Source organism: Elephas maximus, chromosome 10, assembly GCF_024166365.1.
Source record: "Elephas maximus indicus isolate mEleMax1 chromosome 10, mEleMax1 primary haplotype, whole genome shotgun sequence".
Taxonomy (NCBI): domain Eukaryota; kingdom Metazoa; phylum Chordata; class Mammalia; order Proboscidea; family Elephantidae; genus Elephas; species Elephas maximus.
Genome location: NC_064828.1, coordinates 67,192,518 through 67,212,793, shown reverse-complemented (window position 1 = coordinate 67,212,793; position 20,276 = coordinate 67,192,518). Strand labels below are relative to the sequence as shown.

At 43.7% G+C, this 20,276-nt stretch overlaps 1 protein-coding gene across 1 annotated transcript in view; it reads left to right on the top strand.

Moving 5' to 3' along the window:
* Nucleotides 1–260: 260 nt before the first annotated feature.
* Nucleotides 261–20,276, top strand: part of GCH1 (GTP cyclohydrolase 1) — a 53,183-nt gene continuing 33,167 nt past the window's right edge. Inside the window, exon 1 of the mRNA XM_049898685.1 lies at nucleotides 261–744. Within this exon, the coding sequence (XP_049754642.1) occupies nucleotides 402–744 (343 nt within the window). The 5' untranslated portion in view covers nucleotides 261–401. The remainder of the gene's footprint in view (nucleotides 745–20,276) is intronic.

The following is a 20,276-nucleotide window of genomic DNA, read 5'->3' as shown; positions in this document are numbered from 1 at the left end:
GGGCTGGCGCGGGAGGGACGTGGGCACCGTCCGCGCCTCGGCCCAGGCCCGCTGCCCCTCACAAGCCCACCCGAGAACCCCACCGCGTGCCCCTCCCGTGCCACCGCCCCCTCCCTGGCCCCGGGCGGAGTGGGGGACAGCGGGCGGGGCCAGCGCCGTGACGCGCGGCGGCCGGGGCCAATGGGAATGCCCGCGGCGCCCGCGGCGCGGCCCCGCGATAAATAGGAAGGGCTACCGGGCTCTCTAGCCCGAGGCTGCCTTTGACTCAGAGCGGGGCGCCTCGTCGCTTCCTTTCCTCAGGTGACTTTGCCCGCAGGGTCTGCTGTCTGCCGCCGCCGGCCAAGTTTTGTTGCAGCCCTTGAAGCGCCCCAGCTTCCCTCCCGAGCGCCAGTGGCGGGTCCATGGAGAAGGGCCCGGTGCGGACGTCTGCGGAGAAGCCGCGGGGCGCCAGGTGCAGCAATGGGTTTCCCGAGCGGGAGTCGCCGCGGCCCGGGCCCAGCCGGCCGGCAGAGAAGCCCCCGCGACCCGAGGCCAAAAGCGCCCAGCCGGCGGACGGCTGGAAGGGCGAGCGGCCCCGCAGCGAGGAGGATAACGAGCTGAACCTCCCCAACCTGGCGGCCGCCTACTCGTCCATCCTGCGCTCGCTGGGCGAGGACCCCCAGCGGCAGGGGCTGCTTAAGACGCCCTGGAGAGCGGCCACGGCCATGCAGTTCTTCACCAAGGGCTACCAGGAGACCATCTCAGGTCAGTGCACCCGGCGGCGCGGGCTTCCTGGGCGTGCGGGGCGCGGAAAGGGGACGAAGGAAGAGAGCACCGGTCAGGGAATTTCCGGAGTTGCTTCACTCTTGGCCGGGGACTCGAGCGCTGCCACCTCTGAACCTCACCCTCGGCCCTACCACCGCCTCGGCGGAGGAGAGGACCCTGCGTGCGACGCATTCCAGGCGTCCTGGAGGCAGCGGCCCCTCAGTCCGGGGAGTGGCTCCAGCCCCCCTCGCGGGGTCCTCCCCGCCACCTGCACGCAGCCCTCTCCTCCAGCGCAGGTCGTGCGCTTTGGAGGGACCGCGGTCACTAAGCTGCCCCGCCAGAGGAGCGTGGAGCCACCCTAGGCAGAGCGCCCAAGGGAGGGAGTGGGGAGGAGTCAGGAAGCTTGAGGTGTGTGCGGGGCCCAAACTTGCTCAGAATATGCATCACTCACCTGAGTGCTTGTTGAAGTGATGGCTCCCTGCGTCGTCCCTCTCTTGAGATCCCATATTTTGGTAGGTCTGGGGTGAAACCCTGGGTTCCTGTGCTTTGCGATGAAGCACATGATCCATCGCTCTAAACTCAGGGACCCGCACTCTTACTGACTTGCGGGGGGGTGCGGGGTCTTCGGTTATCTACGGAGAGCTGTAATCCCCTTTTGTCTACCTCAGATTCCATCCAGTTCAGGCATTTCCCAACGTTTAGAGTGACCCCGGGCACGGGTTTTTCCGGAGTTCGGAGTGTGAGATTTCTTGGGCTCGTTTGCCGCTTAGAGAGTGCTTAGTCCCATCCCCTTAACCCAAAATGAAGCGACTCCTACCAGCGGCGGCCCCAGGAATCAGGGAGACTCGCTGGGCTTTGGGGGGCTCCGAGGCGTGTCCCTCCATCCTTCCATCCCACCCTCCACCCCAAATAAGCAGGGTTGACCCAGTGCTGTCCGCGCTTGAGCCTGGCGGGGCTTTTCATCCTGGGGTTGGGAAAGCAATCAGTGGGAGGGTTGGAGGGGGGGTTAAACCTGTTGCTGTCGAGCCGATTCGGACTCATAGCGACCCTATAGGACAGAGTAGAGCTGCCCCATAGAGTTTCCAAGGAGCGCCTAGTGGATTCGAACTGCCGACCTTTTGGTTAGCAGCCTTAGCTCTTAGCTACCAGGGTTTCCGGTGTGGGGGGGGGGTGGGACGTGGAAAATGACTGAGGACTTTGCTGCTTAATTGCCCGGTGAGGACTGTTGGTTCTTATTTAAAAAAAAAGGCGGGGGGAGAGGGGAGAAAGAAAGAAAAAAGCCTCTGGCTTCTACGGGCTGGAATCAGGGACGTTGTTTCCTAGTCTGCATCCTTTGTGTGTCTTGGTGACATTTATTTCTCTGACCTGAGACTCCTGTAACAATGCTGCTTTGCAAGGTAATCCTCCTGCCTCTGTTATTTCCCTGAATGAGAGTGACCCCTCTGGTTAGATTCTGCGAAGAACAAAGTTATTTTTGCCCAGTCTTTCACACTCCAAAGGAAGGGTGGGAAATCGAATTGTGTGATGGGTGAGGCCCCAAAAGGAAATGATACTACATCCTACAGCCAAGAAATGGACCTCTCCTGTGTCCAGTGCACTTTTTTACCCTTTGATGGCAAAAGTTTGGGGCCTCAAAGTAGAGTTTCAAAAACAAAGACTATTCTTTAATAGACATTCAGTTTTCTGTGCGTTTTTTTTTTTGGTGATATCTCAAGATGTAATGAAGAAACACCCTCCTAGGGCCTTGCTCATTCTGCTCTTGCAGACACAGAAAGTGGTCTCTTCCACAGCCTTGGCCAGGCTTTGGGGATCCTGCCCTAACAGAATTCACAGGAGAGTGGTCTGTAACCTAAAATAACTAATTACCCAAAGGGAGAGGGATTTCTGACCCTGAGACAGGTCACAGAATTACCTAAAGTGGCTCACAGGTTTACATGAGAACTGGTTAGTGGAAGTTTGTCTCACGAGCCATGATTCAGGCAAGGAGAACTAATGACTCCAAAGAACATTTCATGCCACCTTAGAAAACTGTTCAGTCTAATGTTAATGTATTTTTTAAAAAGTCCATGGGCCTGGAGAAAGAAAACAGATTAGTAGTTGCCAGAGGCTCCTAGTGGGGAGAGCAGAATGGGGAGTGACTGCTTAGTGGGTGCAGGGTTTCCTTTTGGTGTGATGAAAATGTTCTGGAACTGGGCAGTGGTGAATGGTAAATTTTAAGATGGCTAAGATGATGAATTTTATGTATATCTTGGGTGGTGTAGTGGTTAAGAGCTACGGCTGCTAACCAAAAGGTCGGCAGTTCAAATCCATCAGGCACGCCTTGGAAACCATATGGGGCAGTTCTGCTCTGTCCTATAGGGTCACTATGAGTTGAATTGATCAATGGCAATGGGTTTGGGTTTTCTTACCATAATAAAGTAAAAAAAAAAAAAAAGTCTATGGACAATTTAAAAATTAATAACTGTTAATTGAGTGCTTTTTATGTGTTTTATGTAGATGGTCTTGGTTAGTCCTTAACTTCAAGGTAAATACTGTTCACTTATACCTTGAGGAAAATGAGGCTGACAGGTAGAGCTGGTATTTGAATCCATGCAGTCTTAGCTACTACCTTACATTGCTCCTTGGAGAGTTGAATCAATGTATCTTATCTAAGTCTTTCAAACTGTGAGTTGTGACCTATTAGTTGTGCCATGAAATTAACTTCATGGGTTGCTACCAGCATTTAATAAAAAAAAAAAGTGGCTTGGAGGGAGGAAGATCAGTCTGTCACACGTAATAAGGGTAAATGTTTTGAGGAACTTCTGTTTGTTATATATATATATATATATATATATATATTATATGATTTTATGTATGTACTGGGGCCCTAGTGGTGCAGTGGTTAAAGTACGTGGCTGCTAATAAAAAATTCTACAGTTTGAATCCATCAGCTGCTCCTTGGAAATTCTATGGGGCAGCTCTGCTCTGTCCTTTAGAGTCACTATGAGTTGGAATCGACTCCACAGCTGTGTTTTTTTTTTTTTTTTTTTTAATGTATGTACTGGCTCCAGATGTAAAATGTATTTCTTACTGTGGATTGTGATCAAAAGCTTGAAAGCCTCTGATCTAGGAAATCACACTGAAGGACATAAAATTGGCTTCTTGGAGGCACATATTTAAAGAGAAGGCAGAGTGGAGGGGAACGCTGAATTTAAAGAAATGAGCCTGAAATGATGGGAGAGAGAAGGAAGGAGACCAGTGGGAGGAAGGACTGAGAGGGGACCTAAATCTATAAATTTGTAGAAAATACAGAAGAGAGTAACAGAGAAAACCATCCCACACAACCCCCAGTTTTTTCCTTTGAGAGCATAAATCAATTACCACTATTTCAGTTCCTCTTGAGTGAATTGATTATAGTTTCTGGTGTTCCAGGGAGTTTGTCAGTTCTCCTACATGACAGCTTCTCCTCAGTGAACCTTGCCTAGCACACCTGTCCTCTGGTGTCCAGTGTGTACCTTACCACGGGAGCTCCTGTGTTCACCCGTGACCGGGCTGTCTCACAGTTGCTATTCAATATGGGCTGTAGCTGTAGGCTTGGAGGCAGGGCTAGAGGAGCCACTATCAATTCTCCCAGGAACTGGCTGAGCTCTCCTTTGAATGTAGCATCATAGGATGATCCTTGGACCATCCATCTTTATCTATTTCTGTCCCTTTTTAGTTTAGCCACATCCTAGTTCTCTTACATACCCAAGGTTTTACCTTGGTGAGGTCTCCTTACTATATAAAGCATCTTTCTTGTATTTCACTACTCTTTTATCCGAAGCCGAAACACTCAGTTGGAACCGTGGTGGTGAAGTGGTTAAGAGCTATGGCTGCTAACCAAAAGGTCAGCAGTTTGAATCCACCAGCTGCTCCTTGGAACCCTGTGAGGGAGTTCTACTCTGTCCTATAGGGTCAATATGAGTTGGAATCGACTCAGTGGCATTTTTTTTTTTAAGCACTCAATTAATTTGGAGGGTCCACTATCCCTTGAGATCCTTATACTTCATGCCTGTATCTAAACCCTTCCCCCGTCTTCTCCCAATGAGTGTGAATTGGAACAGCCTTGTAGGTATCATTATCAAAACTTAAATGGATGTGACTTGTCCTTTTTATGAGTTTATGAGAGTACTCAAGAGTCTTGACTTTTCTGTCACATTTCCAGTTAAAGTAGTGTCTTAGTCATCTACGCATTGCTGTTGAGTTGGTTCCAACTCATAGTGACTTTGTAAGACACAGTAGAACTGCCCCATAGAGTTTCCAAGGAGTAGGCACTGGATTCGAACTGCTGACCTTTTGGTTAGCAGCTGTAGCTTTTAACTACTATACCACGAGGGTTTCCCTTAGTCATCTAGTGCTGCTATAATAAAAATACCAAAAGTAGATGGCTTTAATAAAGAGAAATTTATTTTCTCACAGTCTAGTAGGCTAGAAGTCGAAACTCAGGGTGTCAACTCCCTGAGAGGGCTTTCTCTGTGGGCTCTGGAGGAAGGTTCTTGTTATCAATCTTCCCCTGGACTAGGAGCTTTTCTGTGCAGGAACCCTGGGTCCAAAGGACACGCTCTGCTCCCGGCACTGCTTTCTTGGTGAGATCCCCAACTCTCTGCTTGCTTCGCTTTCCTTTTATCTCATAAGATAAAAGGTAGCGCAGATCCCAGCCCAGGGAAGCTCCCTTTACATTGGATCAGGGATGTGACCTGAACAAGGGTGTTACATCCCAACCTAATCATCTTCAACATAATCCAATCTTGCTTCATTAACCACAGGCAGAGATTAGGATTTATAATACACAGGGAAATTGCAGTCACAAAATGGAGGACAATCATACAGTACTGGGAATCATGGCCTAACGAAATGGACACATATTTTGGGGGGATACAATTCAACCCATGGCAAGTAGGTTTAAGCTTGTCTTACCCAGGCTGCCAGGACAGTTTTCATAAATGATGTTGACAGTGTCCCAGATTTTGAGAAATACGTGAGCATGTATGTAATCTGGGGTGGATACTTAGTCCACTGTAGGTGACTGGCTCCTTAATTGTTTCCCCACCAGGATGGAGGAGGCACAGACATCCATAGTGACTCATGTTGCACCTAAACCATTTTCACTGCAAGATAATATCTGTTCTCTAACGATAATGCAAGGTAATTAGGTACTTTTTTTTAAATACAAAAATAAGCCTTAGCCACTTAATACTGAAATGTGGTGGCTATCACAAAAAGTTTTCTTTTTAATTTTGGATCACAAACATCTTTGATTTATTAAATAAGACTGCAACGTTGAACTAAGAATTGTAACAACTTCTAAGGTGTGAAGGGGCACAAAAAGTCAATTTATTTAGTGCCCCCCCATATTGTAACTGAAAGGCGAGCGTATGTCCTCAGTTTTAAAGTGTATTATAGAAAAGTTAATCTCGCCATTAAGAGGTGCTATTTTGGAAGTATAGCTTATTTAACTCTTGATTCATTAGTAATTTTGTTTGTTTTAATTGATGTTGTTAATGAGTGCTTACATAGGACTTAGGTCTATTTGTTACCAGAAAGAGCACTGTGAATAAAGAAGAGAAAAAATAATGTGGCTGTTGAAATGTTATATGACTGGAATTTGGGAGTAGTCAAATTGATTAAACTGTTGCCAGGTAACTGAGAATGGGGGAAAAAAGCCAGTCCTAATAGCTTCTTTTAAAAAGTATTATCTATAAACAGTTTTTCTGGCATGTGACAAAAACATGTCTTTGAAATACCAAACGATGCCATCCTGGTAGGTACTAAATACGTTTTTTCAGGAGGCTAGAAATTCTACTACTGTTTCATTTAACAAATTCATCAATTGCCAGGCCCTGTGCTGAATGCTGGCGACACAGGATAAGCAAAAACAGACATGGTTCCTGCCCTCACGAAACTTAAAGAATAGCAGACAAAAAAAAAAAAAAAAACAGACATTAATCAGAGAATCACACAAATGGTAATTACAGATTGAGAAATGTGATAATACAGAGATCTCAGCTCAATGAGAGCATTTAAGCAAAGGAACTTGATCTATGCTGGGAGGTGGGGAACATAGATTGGTGAAGTGACGCTTGAGCTCATATCTGAATAAAAACAAACACTATTGATTACTATGTGCAGAACACTCTTCTAAATTCTTTACATATGTTACTACCACATTTGATCCTCACAATAGTCCTGTGGGGTAGGTAATATTATCCCCATTTTATAGATAAGGAAACTGAGGCACAGAGAGAACTTGCCCAAGATCATATTGCTTGAAAGTAGTGCAGCTGGGAGGATGATAGAGAATGAGAATCACAATCGCTGAGAGTCTACTTAATTTTAATCTGTACTATTTTACTGAAGTATTTGAATTCTCACTCTCTCTCTCTCTCACTGTGTTTCCTCTGCTATTTTCTTTACCCAACTTTAGAAAGTCTTCTATCCTGGGCATTCCCCTCCTAACTCATTTGTAGTATACTTCTGTAATTTGAGTCCAGTATTTCATAGTTAGACTTGTAGTATTAAAATTTACCAGGAGAGGGCAACTGTCTAATCTGGAATGGATTTTAGATTATGAATCTTGGATTACATGAACAATTCTTAATTTGAGGCTACGCAAATGAAAGTATTCCCTACAATTATAAGTTCTCTATTGAGTTTATGGTAATTAGAGTGAGATTTTTAACTGATTACATCTGCAAAGACCCCATTTCCAAATAATGTCACATTCTGAGGTTCTAGGTGGACATGAATTTGGGGGGGACACTGTTCAACCCACTACAGCTTCTTTCCTCTTACTTACTCCTCCTTTCTTGCTGGGGGCTTTTTCTGACCCTGCAGGGTTGGGCTGAGGGCAGCAGGGACTAGGGGAGAAAGACAGGCCTCTGCTGGACCTCCACAGAGCCTACCACTGAGGACCACCCAACAGCAGCTCCCTGTGGGCAGAGCTTTGCACTGCCCTCCCATCTCAGGTCTTCTGGTGCCCCAGTGTTTGACCCTCCAGATAACACTCTTCCCAGCTAGAATGGGAGCCTAGTTTTCCCTCCTATCCTCGTCCCCAACCCCCAAGATATCGGCATGGCCTGCATTCCACTCAAGGAGTGCTCAGGTGTCTAGGGCTGTTTGACGGTGGCTGGCTTGAGGGTCCAGTATGGTCCCAGGTCCTTTCTACTTAAGCTTGTTTCTCCCTGTCCCATTTCAAGGACACTGGTCCCTTCCTCTGGAGTCCAGATTCCCCCTCCACCTCCTTCTCCTACCCCCAAGCCATTCTGAGAGTGAGGGATAATTTGGATTAGATTAATCAAGAGTATCTGAATGGAGGTGACTCTGTTATACTCAAGGCCAAGAGGACATACACTCATTAGAATTTTGTCCTGTTGTAGCCTCCCCTTCTATTGCTGTTGAGGCGATTCCGACTCATAGCAACCCTATAGGACAGAGTCGGACTGCCCCGTAGGGTTCCCAAGGCTGTAATCTTTATGGAGGCAGACTGCCACATCTTTCTCCTTCAGAGCGGCTGGTAGGTTCAAACTGCCCACCTTTTGGTTAGCAGCTGAGTGCTTAAGCACTGCCCCATCAGGGCTCCTTTATTATAGCCTCAGTAGCAGCTCTTTAGACCTTTTCAGAGAAGAAGAATTGTCCATACTCATCTTTGAATTCCTAGCACCTATCAAGCTGCCCAGCACATGTGGGGGACTTGATGAATATTAGGATTAATTTCTTAAGGACAGGAACACCCTCTTAACTCTTGTGTCTTCCTCCTTCCACAGTGCTCTGCGCATAAAAAAAAAAAGTACTTAATAAATGGTGGTTGTTTTATAGACTGGAAGCCCTGGTGGCATAGTGGTTAAGTGCTACAGCTGCTAACCAAAGGGTCGGCAGTTTGAATCCGCCAGGTACTCCTTGAAAACTCTATGGGGCAGTTCTACTGTGTCCTATAGGGTCGCTATGAGTCGGAATCGACTCAACGGCACTGGGTTTGTTTTTTTTGGTTTGTTTTATAGACTTTAAAAAAAAAGTAGAGTATTTAACTTTATGAAGAAGTATAAAAATGATTGTTCAGGATCTCCTGAACAATTTAGGCCGGAGGTCAGCCTTCAGACATCTTTGTATCCTTCCTGGAGTCCTCCACATGTAGAAACTCACCTGTTTGGTGAGTTGGCTCCTTCCATCTCCAGCTGACGTATGAGTCCATGGCATCTTTCGAAGCAACTGGCTGTTTCCTTGGTACATCAAAATTCTTATGGAGGAAGAATCTTTAGAAAATTTGTCAGGATTGCAACCAGCTTTTAAATTCTTTATTGTAGAAATTTTCAAATGTGCACAAAATTAGGATAGTATAATGAGCTTCCACTTTAAGGACTAAAGTGCACCTGACCCAAGCTGTGCTATTTTCAGTCACCTCATATGTACACGAAGACTGGACAACGAATAAGGAAAACTGAAGAAGAATTGACACCTTTGAATTGTGGTGTTGGTGAAGAATATTGAATATACCATGGACTGCAAGAAGAACAAACAAATTTGTCTTGGAAGAAGTACAGCCAGAATGCTCCTCAGAAGCAAGGATGGCGAGACTTTGTCTCACATACTTTGGACATGTTTTCAGGAGTGATCGGTCCCTGGAGAAGGACACATTGCTAAAGAACATTTATTATATACTTTATAAATGTGTGTCTATTTTAATGGCTTTATGGTTTGGAAACTTCTCAGTTCTGTTTTAAATATTTGTTTTAGGACTTTTGTTTTTTGTTAAATACAGTATAAATTCTTAATATTTACATTCATTTTAAATAGTTTTATCTATAGTAAAAAACCCCAGTATCTTTAATAGTATATAAATTTCAGAGAGACACAAATTTGTTGTAACTCATTTTTGAACTGTTAAGCAAATATAATGCAAAATGTTCCATCTATATTGATATATCCAAATTGTGTCCCCTTCTGTATATTTGTATCTGTGCTTAAGTGTATACTTTTGCATGTTGTGTATTACATTTATAAGTATTGTATTTTTATTTCCTTGTTTTAAAAATCCTTAGAATTGAAGATATATTAACTGTGTATGTGTGTATATGTGTATTTATCAAGCACAGACTCTATGGATGAACCTGTACTAACTATTAAAAGTGAAGCAAAGATAGTTGACTCTGTTCTTGGCCCTTAAGACCTGTGTCCTGTGCTAATGGGGACCAGACACTAAGTTACCAAGAGCAAGGCAAAGGGAATTCTGCATGGTCAGAAGGAGGGCGGTATTGCTTTTGGTGGAGAGACTTGAAATCACTGAAGGCTATGGAGGACGTGGCTTTTGAGCTGAACATTGAAGGACATTCTTTTTTTTTTTTTCTGAACAGAAATTGTCCATATTATAGTTTAAGTGTTTGTGGTGCAATGGGTTTTCTTTTATATGACCTTTCTGGCCCTAGGTTTGTATTCTCCCAAAATGATTGGTTGGGCTGCAGTCTTGCAAGTGATTGGTTGGTTTACTATCCACATAAGTGGCTTGCAGGGATTGGTCCGTTTACTATTCTCATAAGAGGCTTGCAAATCCACGCAGTAGAATTTGTTGGTTTCTGATCTGCCTAAGGAATCAGTTGGTTTAATGGGAAGCCATGCCCTGAAATTGACAAGGAGTTTCCTATATAAGCAGCCAATCTCACAGAGGTTTTTGGGGCTTCCTGATCTATGAGAGTCAGCAGAGGAGTGTGTCCTTTGGACATGGGGCCCTTTGCTGACAGCCTCCTAGAAGAGCTGTAAGATAGATCAAGGGCTTTAACACTGAACTGGTAGCACTCACCGAGCTGATAACACTGAAGGCTGAGAGAAATGGTGGCAGGCACAGCAGAGCTGAGCAGCAGAGAGATGGTGGCAGTGGTGTGAGCAGGAAGAACTATGAGACCTGCGGATGGCAGTGGTGGGCAGAGTCAGCCCATGAGAAGATGATAGTGGTAGGTGAGTTGCCCATGGAGCAAAGCTGGGCACCTCCAGGCAGGAGGTCCCTAATGGAGCTGGACATCTTCAGGCAGGAGGCTTGGGAATACACTGTACATGTTGCCATAAACGTTTTCCCTTGAGAGCTGTTGTAATGCTGGCCTAACCTTAGCATTGACCCAGGGTTGTCCCGAAACTGCTGGCTGAGAGTTGAACCAGTAAGCACAGAGGGCCAGAGCCAGCCAAGCAAAGCCACACAGAGAGACAGAGAATGAACACAGGCACGCCTCACCTGACCTGCCTTGGCAGCATACCTGCTGAGAGAGAGACAGAGAGAGAGAGAGACACTTGCTGACACCTGGTCCATGGTGTACCTGCCCAGTGGACATGGGTAATTTGGGAAGGGTAAGCAGTCCCCCTTTTAGACATAAGTGCTACACGAGTTACTCACAGAGGTGAAGGGGATTTGTTTACCTTATATCTCTTCTGTTGTATACTGTTTGCTTTTTATAAATAATCAGATAATCTGTTCTTGTTTTTACTGTTTACCTTCTGTGAATACTAATAATAGTAACGGCTTTCAATTACCAACATGTGTAAGTGTCTTGTGTGCATGACCCAATCAGGCTGGATAGTAGAGTCCTTATCTTAGCAGTCTTACCACTGCTAGTAATTTTGAGGCAACTGGTGTGTGTTTGTGCACACAGTTCAGTGTTTTAGAAGAAAAAGAATATGCTAATATTTATAGTTGTCTGTACAACTGTAGAGCTAAAATGAAATGAAGTTTTCAAAGCAGTTAGGTTTCATTTTAAGCTTTTTAAGATGAACATTGAATGCATTAGGCCTAGCTCCTTTCTCTGAGGTTTTAAAAATCCATTCTGGCTGTAGTCAACCCTTCTAACAAAGTTTACCCAAACACAGGTACTTGATAAAAATCTTTATAATCTGGTAGTTTTATCTGCAGTTTCTCCTCATTTGTCCTCATTGTTGATCATGCTTATAGGTTCTGACCCTTATAAACAAAAAAACCAAATCCGTTGCTGTCGAGTTGATTCCAACTCATAGCAACATTTTAAGACAGAGTAGAACTGCCCCTTAGGGTTTCCAAGGCTGTAATCTTTACAGACGCATACTGCCACATCTTTCTCTCACAGAGTGGCATGTAGATTCGAATCACAGGCCTTTTAGTTGGCAGCCAAGCACTTTAACCACTGCACCACCAGGGCTTCTCTGACTCTTATACTTCCTGATTATCCCTATAATCCATTTTATCTTCACTTCCAGTCATCTCTTACCTGAATTATTACAGTAATTTCTTAACTGATTGCTTTGCCTCTAACCATGCCTTACTCCAAACAACTAGTATCTGTGGAATCCCTTGCCATAAACAGTTGGGCCTTTGGCCCTGGTTCTTGAGAGTTAGACCACACCTGAGGGCAATGACTTGGGGCTGACCCTATCAAAACAGATCACCCAGGGGCCTGATGCTGTCTAAACCTCAGGAGTCATGATGTAATCTATCATGGCCACATAGTGAGACCAATAAAAGGTCTTGGAAACTGGAGGCTCAGTGGAGCTTGCTGGGTGGTGAGAGCAAACATCTGCTCTCAGGAGGATAAGTATGACCCCTGGAGACATGGAAGCTCTGCACTGAGACCCTTCCTTGTCCTATGTTTTTCTATCCTTTTTTTCTGCTACATTAAAGACAGCCCTTTCCCTAGAGTTTATGAGTCCTTTCAACAGATTATCAGAACTAAGAAACAGAGAAGGAGCTGGTACCTGCTGACCTAGCCCTGGGCTAATGGGATGAAAGAGAATGGGCTGTGTGGGCAGCTTGGGTCTGAACTGACCAGGGAAGGGAAGCTGAGATTTCTGCAGGATGAGGTTGGCATGTGGAGTGGGATTTATTATCCACCATACATTTGGCATCAGAGGTGGGTGGTCTCAGTCTCCTTGGACTGGTTTTGCACAATTGGAGTAGTTGGTAGGATCTGCTAGAGTGGCCCCTGATAGTACAGTGCCAAAGTGATTTTTCTAAAATCTAATAGATCTCTCCCTTGTTGAAAACACTTAACTGGTTTTCCATTGTCTTTCAAAGATAAATTCATATCCTAACTGTGGCCATGAGGTTTTGCCGTGTTCAAGCCTCTCACCTCCATTTTTTCCTATTTTCCACTGCCGCCTCCTTCACATGGGGCATTGGTGTTCCTGAAGTGCATAATTCCTGAAAACACCACTCTGCGTCATTCCCGTACTGGAACTAGCGGTTGAGGCAAAAGTCCTCCATGACGCAAGTTCTATTCAAAGCTGTCAATGTTTGTCCTGCAGTATTTTGACCTTTGTCTACTCCCCTTTAATTTTTTTTAAACTATCCTTTTTGTTACTGGGGCTAATGGTGGGGAGCCCCACCCCCTTTTCTGGGTCAATTGCTATTGCTTTTCTAGAGTTTTGTGAATAATCAACCACGCTTAGAGGGGAATTGGCCATTGCTGAGTTCTGAGCTGAGTTTTTTAAAGGCACAAGTCAACCAAACCCATTGCTGTCAAGTCAGTTCCGACTCATAGCGACTCTATAGGACAGAGTAGTACTGTCCCATAGGGTTTCCAAGGAGCGGCTGGTAGATTCAAACTGCCGACCTTTTGGTTAGCCACTGTTAACCACTGTGCCACCAGGGTTCCTTTAAAGGTTAAGTTGGTCTAAATGTTGTTTCATTGACATGCTTCCCCAAGAACACATGGCTCATGCTGGGAAACATGATGCGTTTTTTATTTAACATGTATTATCTTTTATTTGTTCCGAGTAGGAAATTAGAGCCCAGTTCAACAGAGGTCAGTGATGAATGTCTCAAAGAGGTAATTTCCCCCTCAAATAGTTTAAAATACAGTTACACCGTATGTGACATACACGTGGTTCAGTGGTAGAATTCTCATTTTCCATGTGGGAGATCTGAGTTCAATTCCCAGCCAGTGTACCTCATGCACAGCCACCACTCATCTGTCAGTGGAGGCTTGCATGTTGCTATGATGCTGAACAAGTTTCAGTGGAGCTTCCAGACTAAGATGGTCTAGGAAGAAAGGCCTAGCTATCTACTTCCAAAAACCAACCAAAGAAAACTGTATGGATCACAACCGATCATGGGGACGGCACAGGACTGGGCAGTGTTTTGTTCCATTGTACGTGGGGCCACCATGAGTTGGAGGTCAACTTGACAGCAGCTAATAGCAACAACTATATAGTTTATGCAAACCACGCTTGTGGTAAGGTGTTTGTGTGCATGGATGAAGGGCTTTGAATGAGGGGCTGCTGAGTGAGGACTTTGCCTAACTCCTAGTTTACCTTAAGGAAGAGCTGCTGTAGATCATATGCTCCAAGGAGCAGTTAGCCTGCAGCTGTGAGAGCCCTCAGGATTTGACTCAGTGGAGGCCATGCTTATACCATGTTATCGTTTCTTTCATTGTAATATCCATCTCTTTCTCCCTTCCCATTCCCCTTCTACTACAATAAACTAAGCTTTTTGAGGATGGAGACCTTTACAAGTGAAATAGCTTATAAGAAGGAGATGCAAATCTTTCTACTTTATATTCGTGTGTTGGAAATTCAGACCACTGGTTTAATCCTAAGATCCCTTTGGTGTTCTTAAACTATTTTAGTGTGCCAGCAAAACTCATCCTGGTATAACTGGAAAAACAGTTAGTCTGGGCTAGTGTTGAGACCAGGGTCTAGTCATAGCATCCTCATTAACTAGTTTATGATGCCAATTGATTATACTGTGTCTGGCCTGCAAGGAGTAGCAGTTGGACCAGGACTTGAATTGTCACACCAAGGTCTCTGAAGCACAAGGGGCTTGTCAGTATAAGCTCATTGCTGTGACTGCAGAAGCCTACAGATGAGGCTCTGGCAAGCACCGCAGGCTCCTCTAGCTGCTAGAGGTGGTGCTTTTCCTTGAAACATTCAAGCCATGCAAATAGTTTCTATGGTAACAGGTCTCTTCTTTCATGTGACGCAGATCTTTAAAAAGGTTCCTCATCTGTATGTTCTTCAGGGTCTGTGGTCTTCTAACCTATAGTCCCTTTGACTAGACAAAGCTTTTATCTAGGGACTTTTCTCCCAGGAGTGTTATAGACACTTCTTCCAAAAGAATAACTTGTTGTTAGTTTTATTTATTTAGTTTTATTAGCGCTTGAGGTTGTACTCTTGTAAGGCTTCATATCAGCCAGAAAAGGACTTGCTGGATTAGTCGGTAGAACAATAATACCAAGGAAACTGATATTCATTCCCTATTAGGAACATGAAATTCACTTTTACTTTTTATTATGCAAAATTTTCAAATACAAAAGTAGACAAAATTTACACAACAGACATCTATATACCTACCACCTAGATTCAGAATTAAAGTTTTGCCATATCTGCATAGTCTATTTTGCTGAGAGTAAATCAGGCACATGTATTTAGAGATGAAATGTCATGCTAAAAAAGTGTTTTCCTTCTGAACCACTTATACCACCCCTAGTAAAATCTACAATTCTGTTATATCTTCTAATACCTAGCCTGTATTCAAATTTTCCCAGTTGTCCAAAATACCTTTCACTAATGATTTGTTCAAACCAAGACCCACTTGCCGGTCATACATTTGAATTTGGTTGTTACGTTTTAATCTGGAACAGTTCTCTTACCTCTTTCACCTCCACTCCCCCTGCCCCGCCCCTCCCAGTGATACTGATTTGTCAGAGATTAGGTCAGTTGCCCTGTAACATGTCTTACCTTTGGGATTTGTCTGATTGTTTTTTCTTGTTTTCATTTAACTTGTTTCTCTAACCTCCATGTTCCTGGAAACTAAAATTTAGGTCTAAAGATTTGATTAAATTCAGGGAAAACATTTTTGGCAGAAATGCTATTTACTTCATATGGTATCACAACCAGGAGGCACAAAATATTTGAATCTTGAAGAGTTAAAGTTAAAGACTCCTGGTTGGCTTTAGAAGCGATTTTTACTGGATAAATTTCATAGATAAGTTTAAAAGCCTTTTTTATTAGTTTGAAGATTTAATGGGATTCTCCTTTCCCCTGAAACTGTTTCAGTTTGATTTCAAAAAATAAAGGTCAAAGGAGCATTAAATTACTGAATTTTCCCTCATATAAACCAAACGCATAGTTGGTAAAATAGTATTTTGTTACTGATACGCAGTGATTCTGGGCTCTAGCCATCCCAGGCTGCTCTTTCTGTTCTGTGCTCCTGGGACTATAGTTAGCTTTGACAGTTTCCTCTCCTTCAACCCAATGTCTTATAACTGATTTACTTTTCTTTTAAAAAGTTGGGTTTGATCTCTTTTCATCTTCTGTGCTGTCACCTGCTCTTGGCCTTGTCATCTCATGACTTACTGCAAACTGTAGCAACTCCTGATTCGGAGTTCCTGTCCGTGGGCTCTCCTCTCCAGTCTATTCTTCTGATGGGTCAGGTCCAGACTTCTGACAGCATTGGATCAGAACTCTGGTTTGGGGGGTCAGAATCCAGCTCTCACACTCACTAGTTGGCTCTCCTTGAGCAGGCATTTATTGGTTCTGAATATCAGTTTCCCCACCTGTAAAATGGAGATGGTAACTGGTTTTGACTAATGCAGAGTTGTTGCAGGGCTTGAAAGAGGTCTTGAACTAAACCTAAAACTGTTAATTTGAAAAATGCTCTAAAATAGAAAATCTGGTTTCTGCCCAATGCATGGACCCACTCAGGTAGGCCATTATGTATTTAGTTGGTTTCCACTTCTGTATCTTATTTCGTGTAGCACCTCTGTCCCTTCCCCCACCTAGAAAACCCTCCTTCCTCCTCAGAATCTCATCCTTACATTCTGGTTCAAATTCTTAATCTTTAAGAAAGCTGTATTTTTTTCCCCTTCCAGCACATACTTCCACCTTTATGTAAATTATTGTTTTTGTAGTCATTCTCCAAATATTTTTATACTTAGGCCTCTTATTTCCACAGTCTTAAGTTTCTTGAGGTTATGATTTGATATATTTTTGTCCAGCTTAGGAATCAGTACAGGACCCGTTATGAAAACCTGGTCGTGTTACCCTTGAACCTGATTTCTAGTGGGTGGCTGACATTTTTCTAGGATATGGGCACAACTTTCTTACGTGAAGTCTTCCTTCCTTTATTTTTCTTCAGAGCATGTGGGCCCTCCCTGCCCACATAGATAAAAGTTGGCTCCAGCTTCTTTTCCTTACTTCCTTTCTTGTCTCCCACCCCTCTACCACACCCGTCTCTGTTCCAGCACCCTTAAAACTCTTCCAGCCCTTTCCCAGCTGGTGTGCAGACCTTACAGAGTTCCACAGGAATCATCATCTTCTTACTTGGTGACTGTAGTGAGGGTTTATGGTGAGTGATTACACAGTGTTGCCCATAGTTCGTCCTCATTAACAGCAATAGCAGGGCCATCAGTGGGTCTGTTTTCAAGGCTCATGCTCTCTTACCTCTCAAAATCCTGTGCTTCCAGCTGCACTGGTCATCAGAATCCCTTGGGTTTTTAAAAGATATCATCCTGGGTCACTCCCACACCCAGTGAATCAGGCTTTCTCAGGGTAGCTTGGGAAGCTGTGTTTTCTAAAGCTTCCTCTGATCGGCCAAATTTGGGAACCACTATTCTGAAGGAAAGGAGCCCTGGCAGTACAGTGGTTAAAGCTCTTGGCTGCTAACCAAAAGGTCAGTGGTTCAAACCCACTAGCTGCTCCGTGGGAAAAAGATGTGGCAGTCTGCTTCCGTAAAGATTACAGCTTTAGAAACCTGGTGGTGCAGTTCTGCTCTGTCCTGTAGGGTCCGTTTGAGTGGGAATCGACTCAACGGCAGTGGGTCTGGTTTGATTTTGGTTCTGAAGGATGATCCCTTATCCCTTAATCATTTGTCATAATGATGGTGACTTGCACACCCTGCTGGGATTTATTTGTCAGATGGGATTACAGATGGTTCCATAACACTCATCTGTATGAAATCTCATGGCATAAATGAATGTAGGATGACAACGGATGAGCCTATTAGAAGCTTTTGAAGCAAATGGCTGGCTTATCAGATTGGTGTGTTCTTTCTTTAGAACTGCTGTGAACCAGACCTTGTTATCACCATCTGTTTTGTAAATTCCATTTTTGGTTTAACAGCTGGATTGTGAAAGATATACAAAATAATCAAATAAAAAAGCCAAATTTGGCAAGTGTGTCTTTTTTGTTTTTTTAATGGCTCCTTGAATACAGTCTCTTTTGTTTCCTCAGACTGCCTCTCAGGCTCTAATTTTGGCCCGCCAGAAGTATTTGGAGTAGTAAACTGAGACCAGAACGAGAGTTCGTTGGTTCAGACAAAACTTTGAGAGCTAATAACATATATATGATTGGCAGCTTTCAGTTTTATCCATTAGTAAATCTGAATTGTTTAGAGCAGGTACTCTTCCCTATGTCAATGCAGAAAGTCGCTGGCCACTGCCGTGCTCATCTCAAAAGCTGAGCCACTGGTGGGGCTAACTTTGTCAATTTCCAACACCCTCAGAGTTGTGCAAGGCAGGAACCTGGGAGGCAGGTTAGGCTCCTCCTCCAAACCCATCTTCGTACCTGTGAGGACACTGAAGCTCAGGTCACACAGCTGATACAACTTTAACCATCTACTTCTTGAACAACTGTAGATGTGGTTCCCCTAAGAGTCAGTTAAGTAATTGTGCTTGGGTGAAGAGATTGTATGTGCTTTCATTTTCCCATTTCAGCATTTTTATATTTTATAAACAAACTACAGTGAACATTACTGTTGTAATCAGGGAGAAGTGTTACTTAGTAAGGAAAGCTTCATATGGGGTAACTTGGCCCCTTACCAATAGTGTTTATGACAAGGCTGGCTGAGAGGATGAGAATACCTTACTAGTACTGTGTTTGCTGAATGAAACATGCATATCAATACTATTTTGAAGGCAGCCAGCACTTCTATTTTAATAGCCTTGGCTATATTTTATCTGCTTACGAGCAACATATGAATTTACCTCTGCCAAGGATGACGAGAATGAAAATGTCGAAAATGAACAAACTTGTACTTTCTTTGCAATATATTGGAGCTTTTCCACTGACAGACTTGCAATTTATGAAATAAGTTCACAGAGTGTGTCAAAGCTGTGCATCAGCTCTGCCTGCTGCAGCAGATGGTATGACTGGGTGTCTGCAGTCGTCTTAATTTCCGCCATTATGTCAGTCTGTGGAATGTTTGGCTGCATGCTTATTTTGGCCAAGTTTACAAATGTTAGCTCCACCATGTTAAGTGCAAAAAGCTGCAGATGGTGGAAGTGCTAGTAAGAGGTGTATCGTCATGATGGAAATAAAAGCAGAGATGTGTGTGTGTATACGTATACATATAATTTTTTTTAACCCCTTTTAATTTGTTTTAACATTGCGCTTGTGTGTAGGACAGACTTTTCAAGCAGCAGGTAGAAAGCAAAGTTTTAATGCCAGACTGAGGGCAGACGCCTTTCTCTGAGTCACAGAGTGTGATTTAGGGAGGTTTCTGGGAAGAGTCTGAAACGCTTCATGAAGCAGGCTGTTTCTTTCCTGTGTTATTCTCCTCCATCCCCAGTCCCTCTGCCCAAAGGTAACCCCTTTCTTGGTTCCCCTCCCCTACCCCCTTCCAGGGGAGAAAACCAAAAGCCAAAGCTACCTGCAGGTATATGAACACCTCAGTTTAAAAAATCTTTTTATTAATGAAGCGTCTCAGATATTAAAGTATAAAGAACTAATTTAACCAACATCCATGCAGTTTTAATAAATCTTAATATTTTACTATAAAAAAATTTTTTTTTTATAGTAGTAGCTTTTAAAAATACAGATATAACTTAAGCTTCTTATGGATCCCTTTCAGACTCCGTTACCTTCCCTCCACAGAGACAACCACTGTCCTGAATTTGGTGTCTCTTACTCTCATACATATTTTTAAACTTTTGTATTGTTTCTACCTCATACTGTACACATCCTTTTATTACTTGCTTTTGTCACTGAATTTTTTTCAAGGATTTATACATGCAGCTAAAATCCACTCATTTTCACTGCTGGATATTATTTTATGGTGCGACTCCACCCAAACCATGCAATCATTCTTCTGATGCACACTTAAGTTTCCAATTTTGCTGTTGCCAACAATGCCTTAATGAGAAATCTGTATGCCCTTGTCCACATGACCTTCTTTGGTGTCCCTTCTCTTTAAAATCTATTTTAAGGAAATAAATCACAGGGTATAGACTGACATTAATTGGATAAGCGTGGAAGGTCTATGTTTAACACTGGCTCTGCACAGGGCATCCAAGGCACTGTGTAGAAACTCTAAAACCTTAAGATACGATGCTTACCCCCCAGGAGCATAAAACCCAGTGGGGTTGGGTGATATGAGCACAAATGAAATAAGCATTACTGTATGGATGTAGCAGCAGCTCTGGTGTTAGATGGAACTATGACTGTTCAGGCCAGTGATTCAAACCTTTCTCCATTATATCGGGATGGGCGTATCTTTGTTAGTACCTTGACTTGATTTAATTCCAGCCAAGAGCAAAGAGGCTTGATAACTTTAAGTGTCTGTTTGTGTC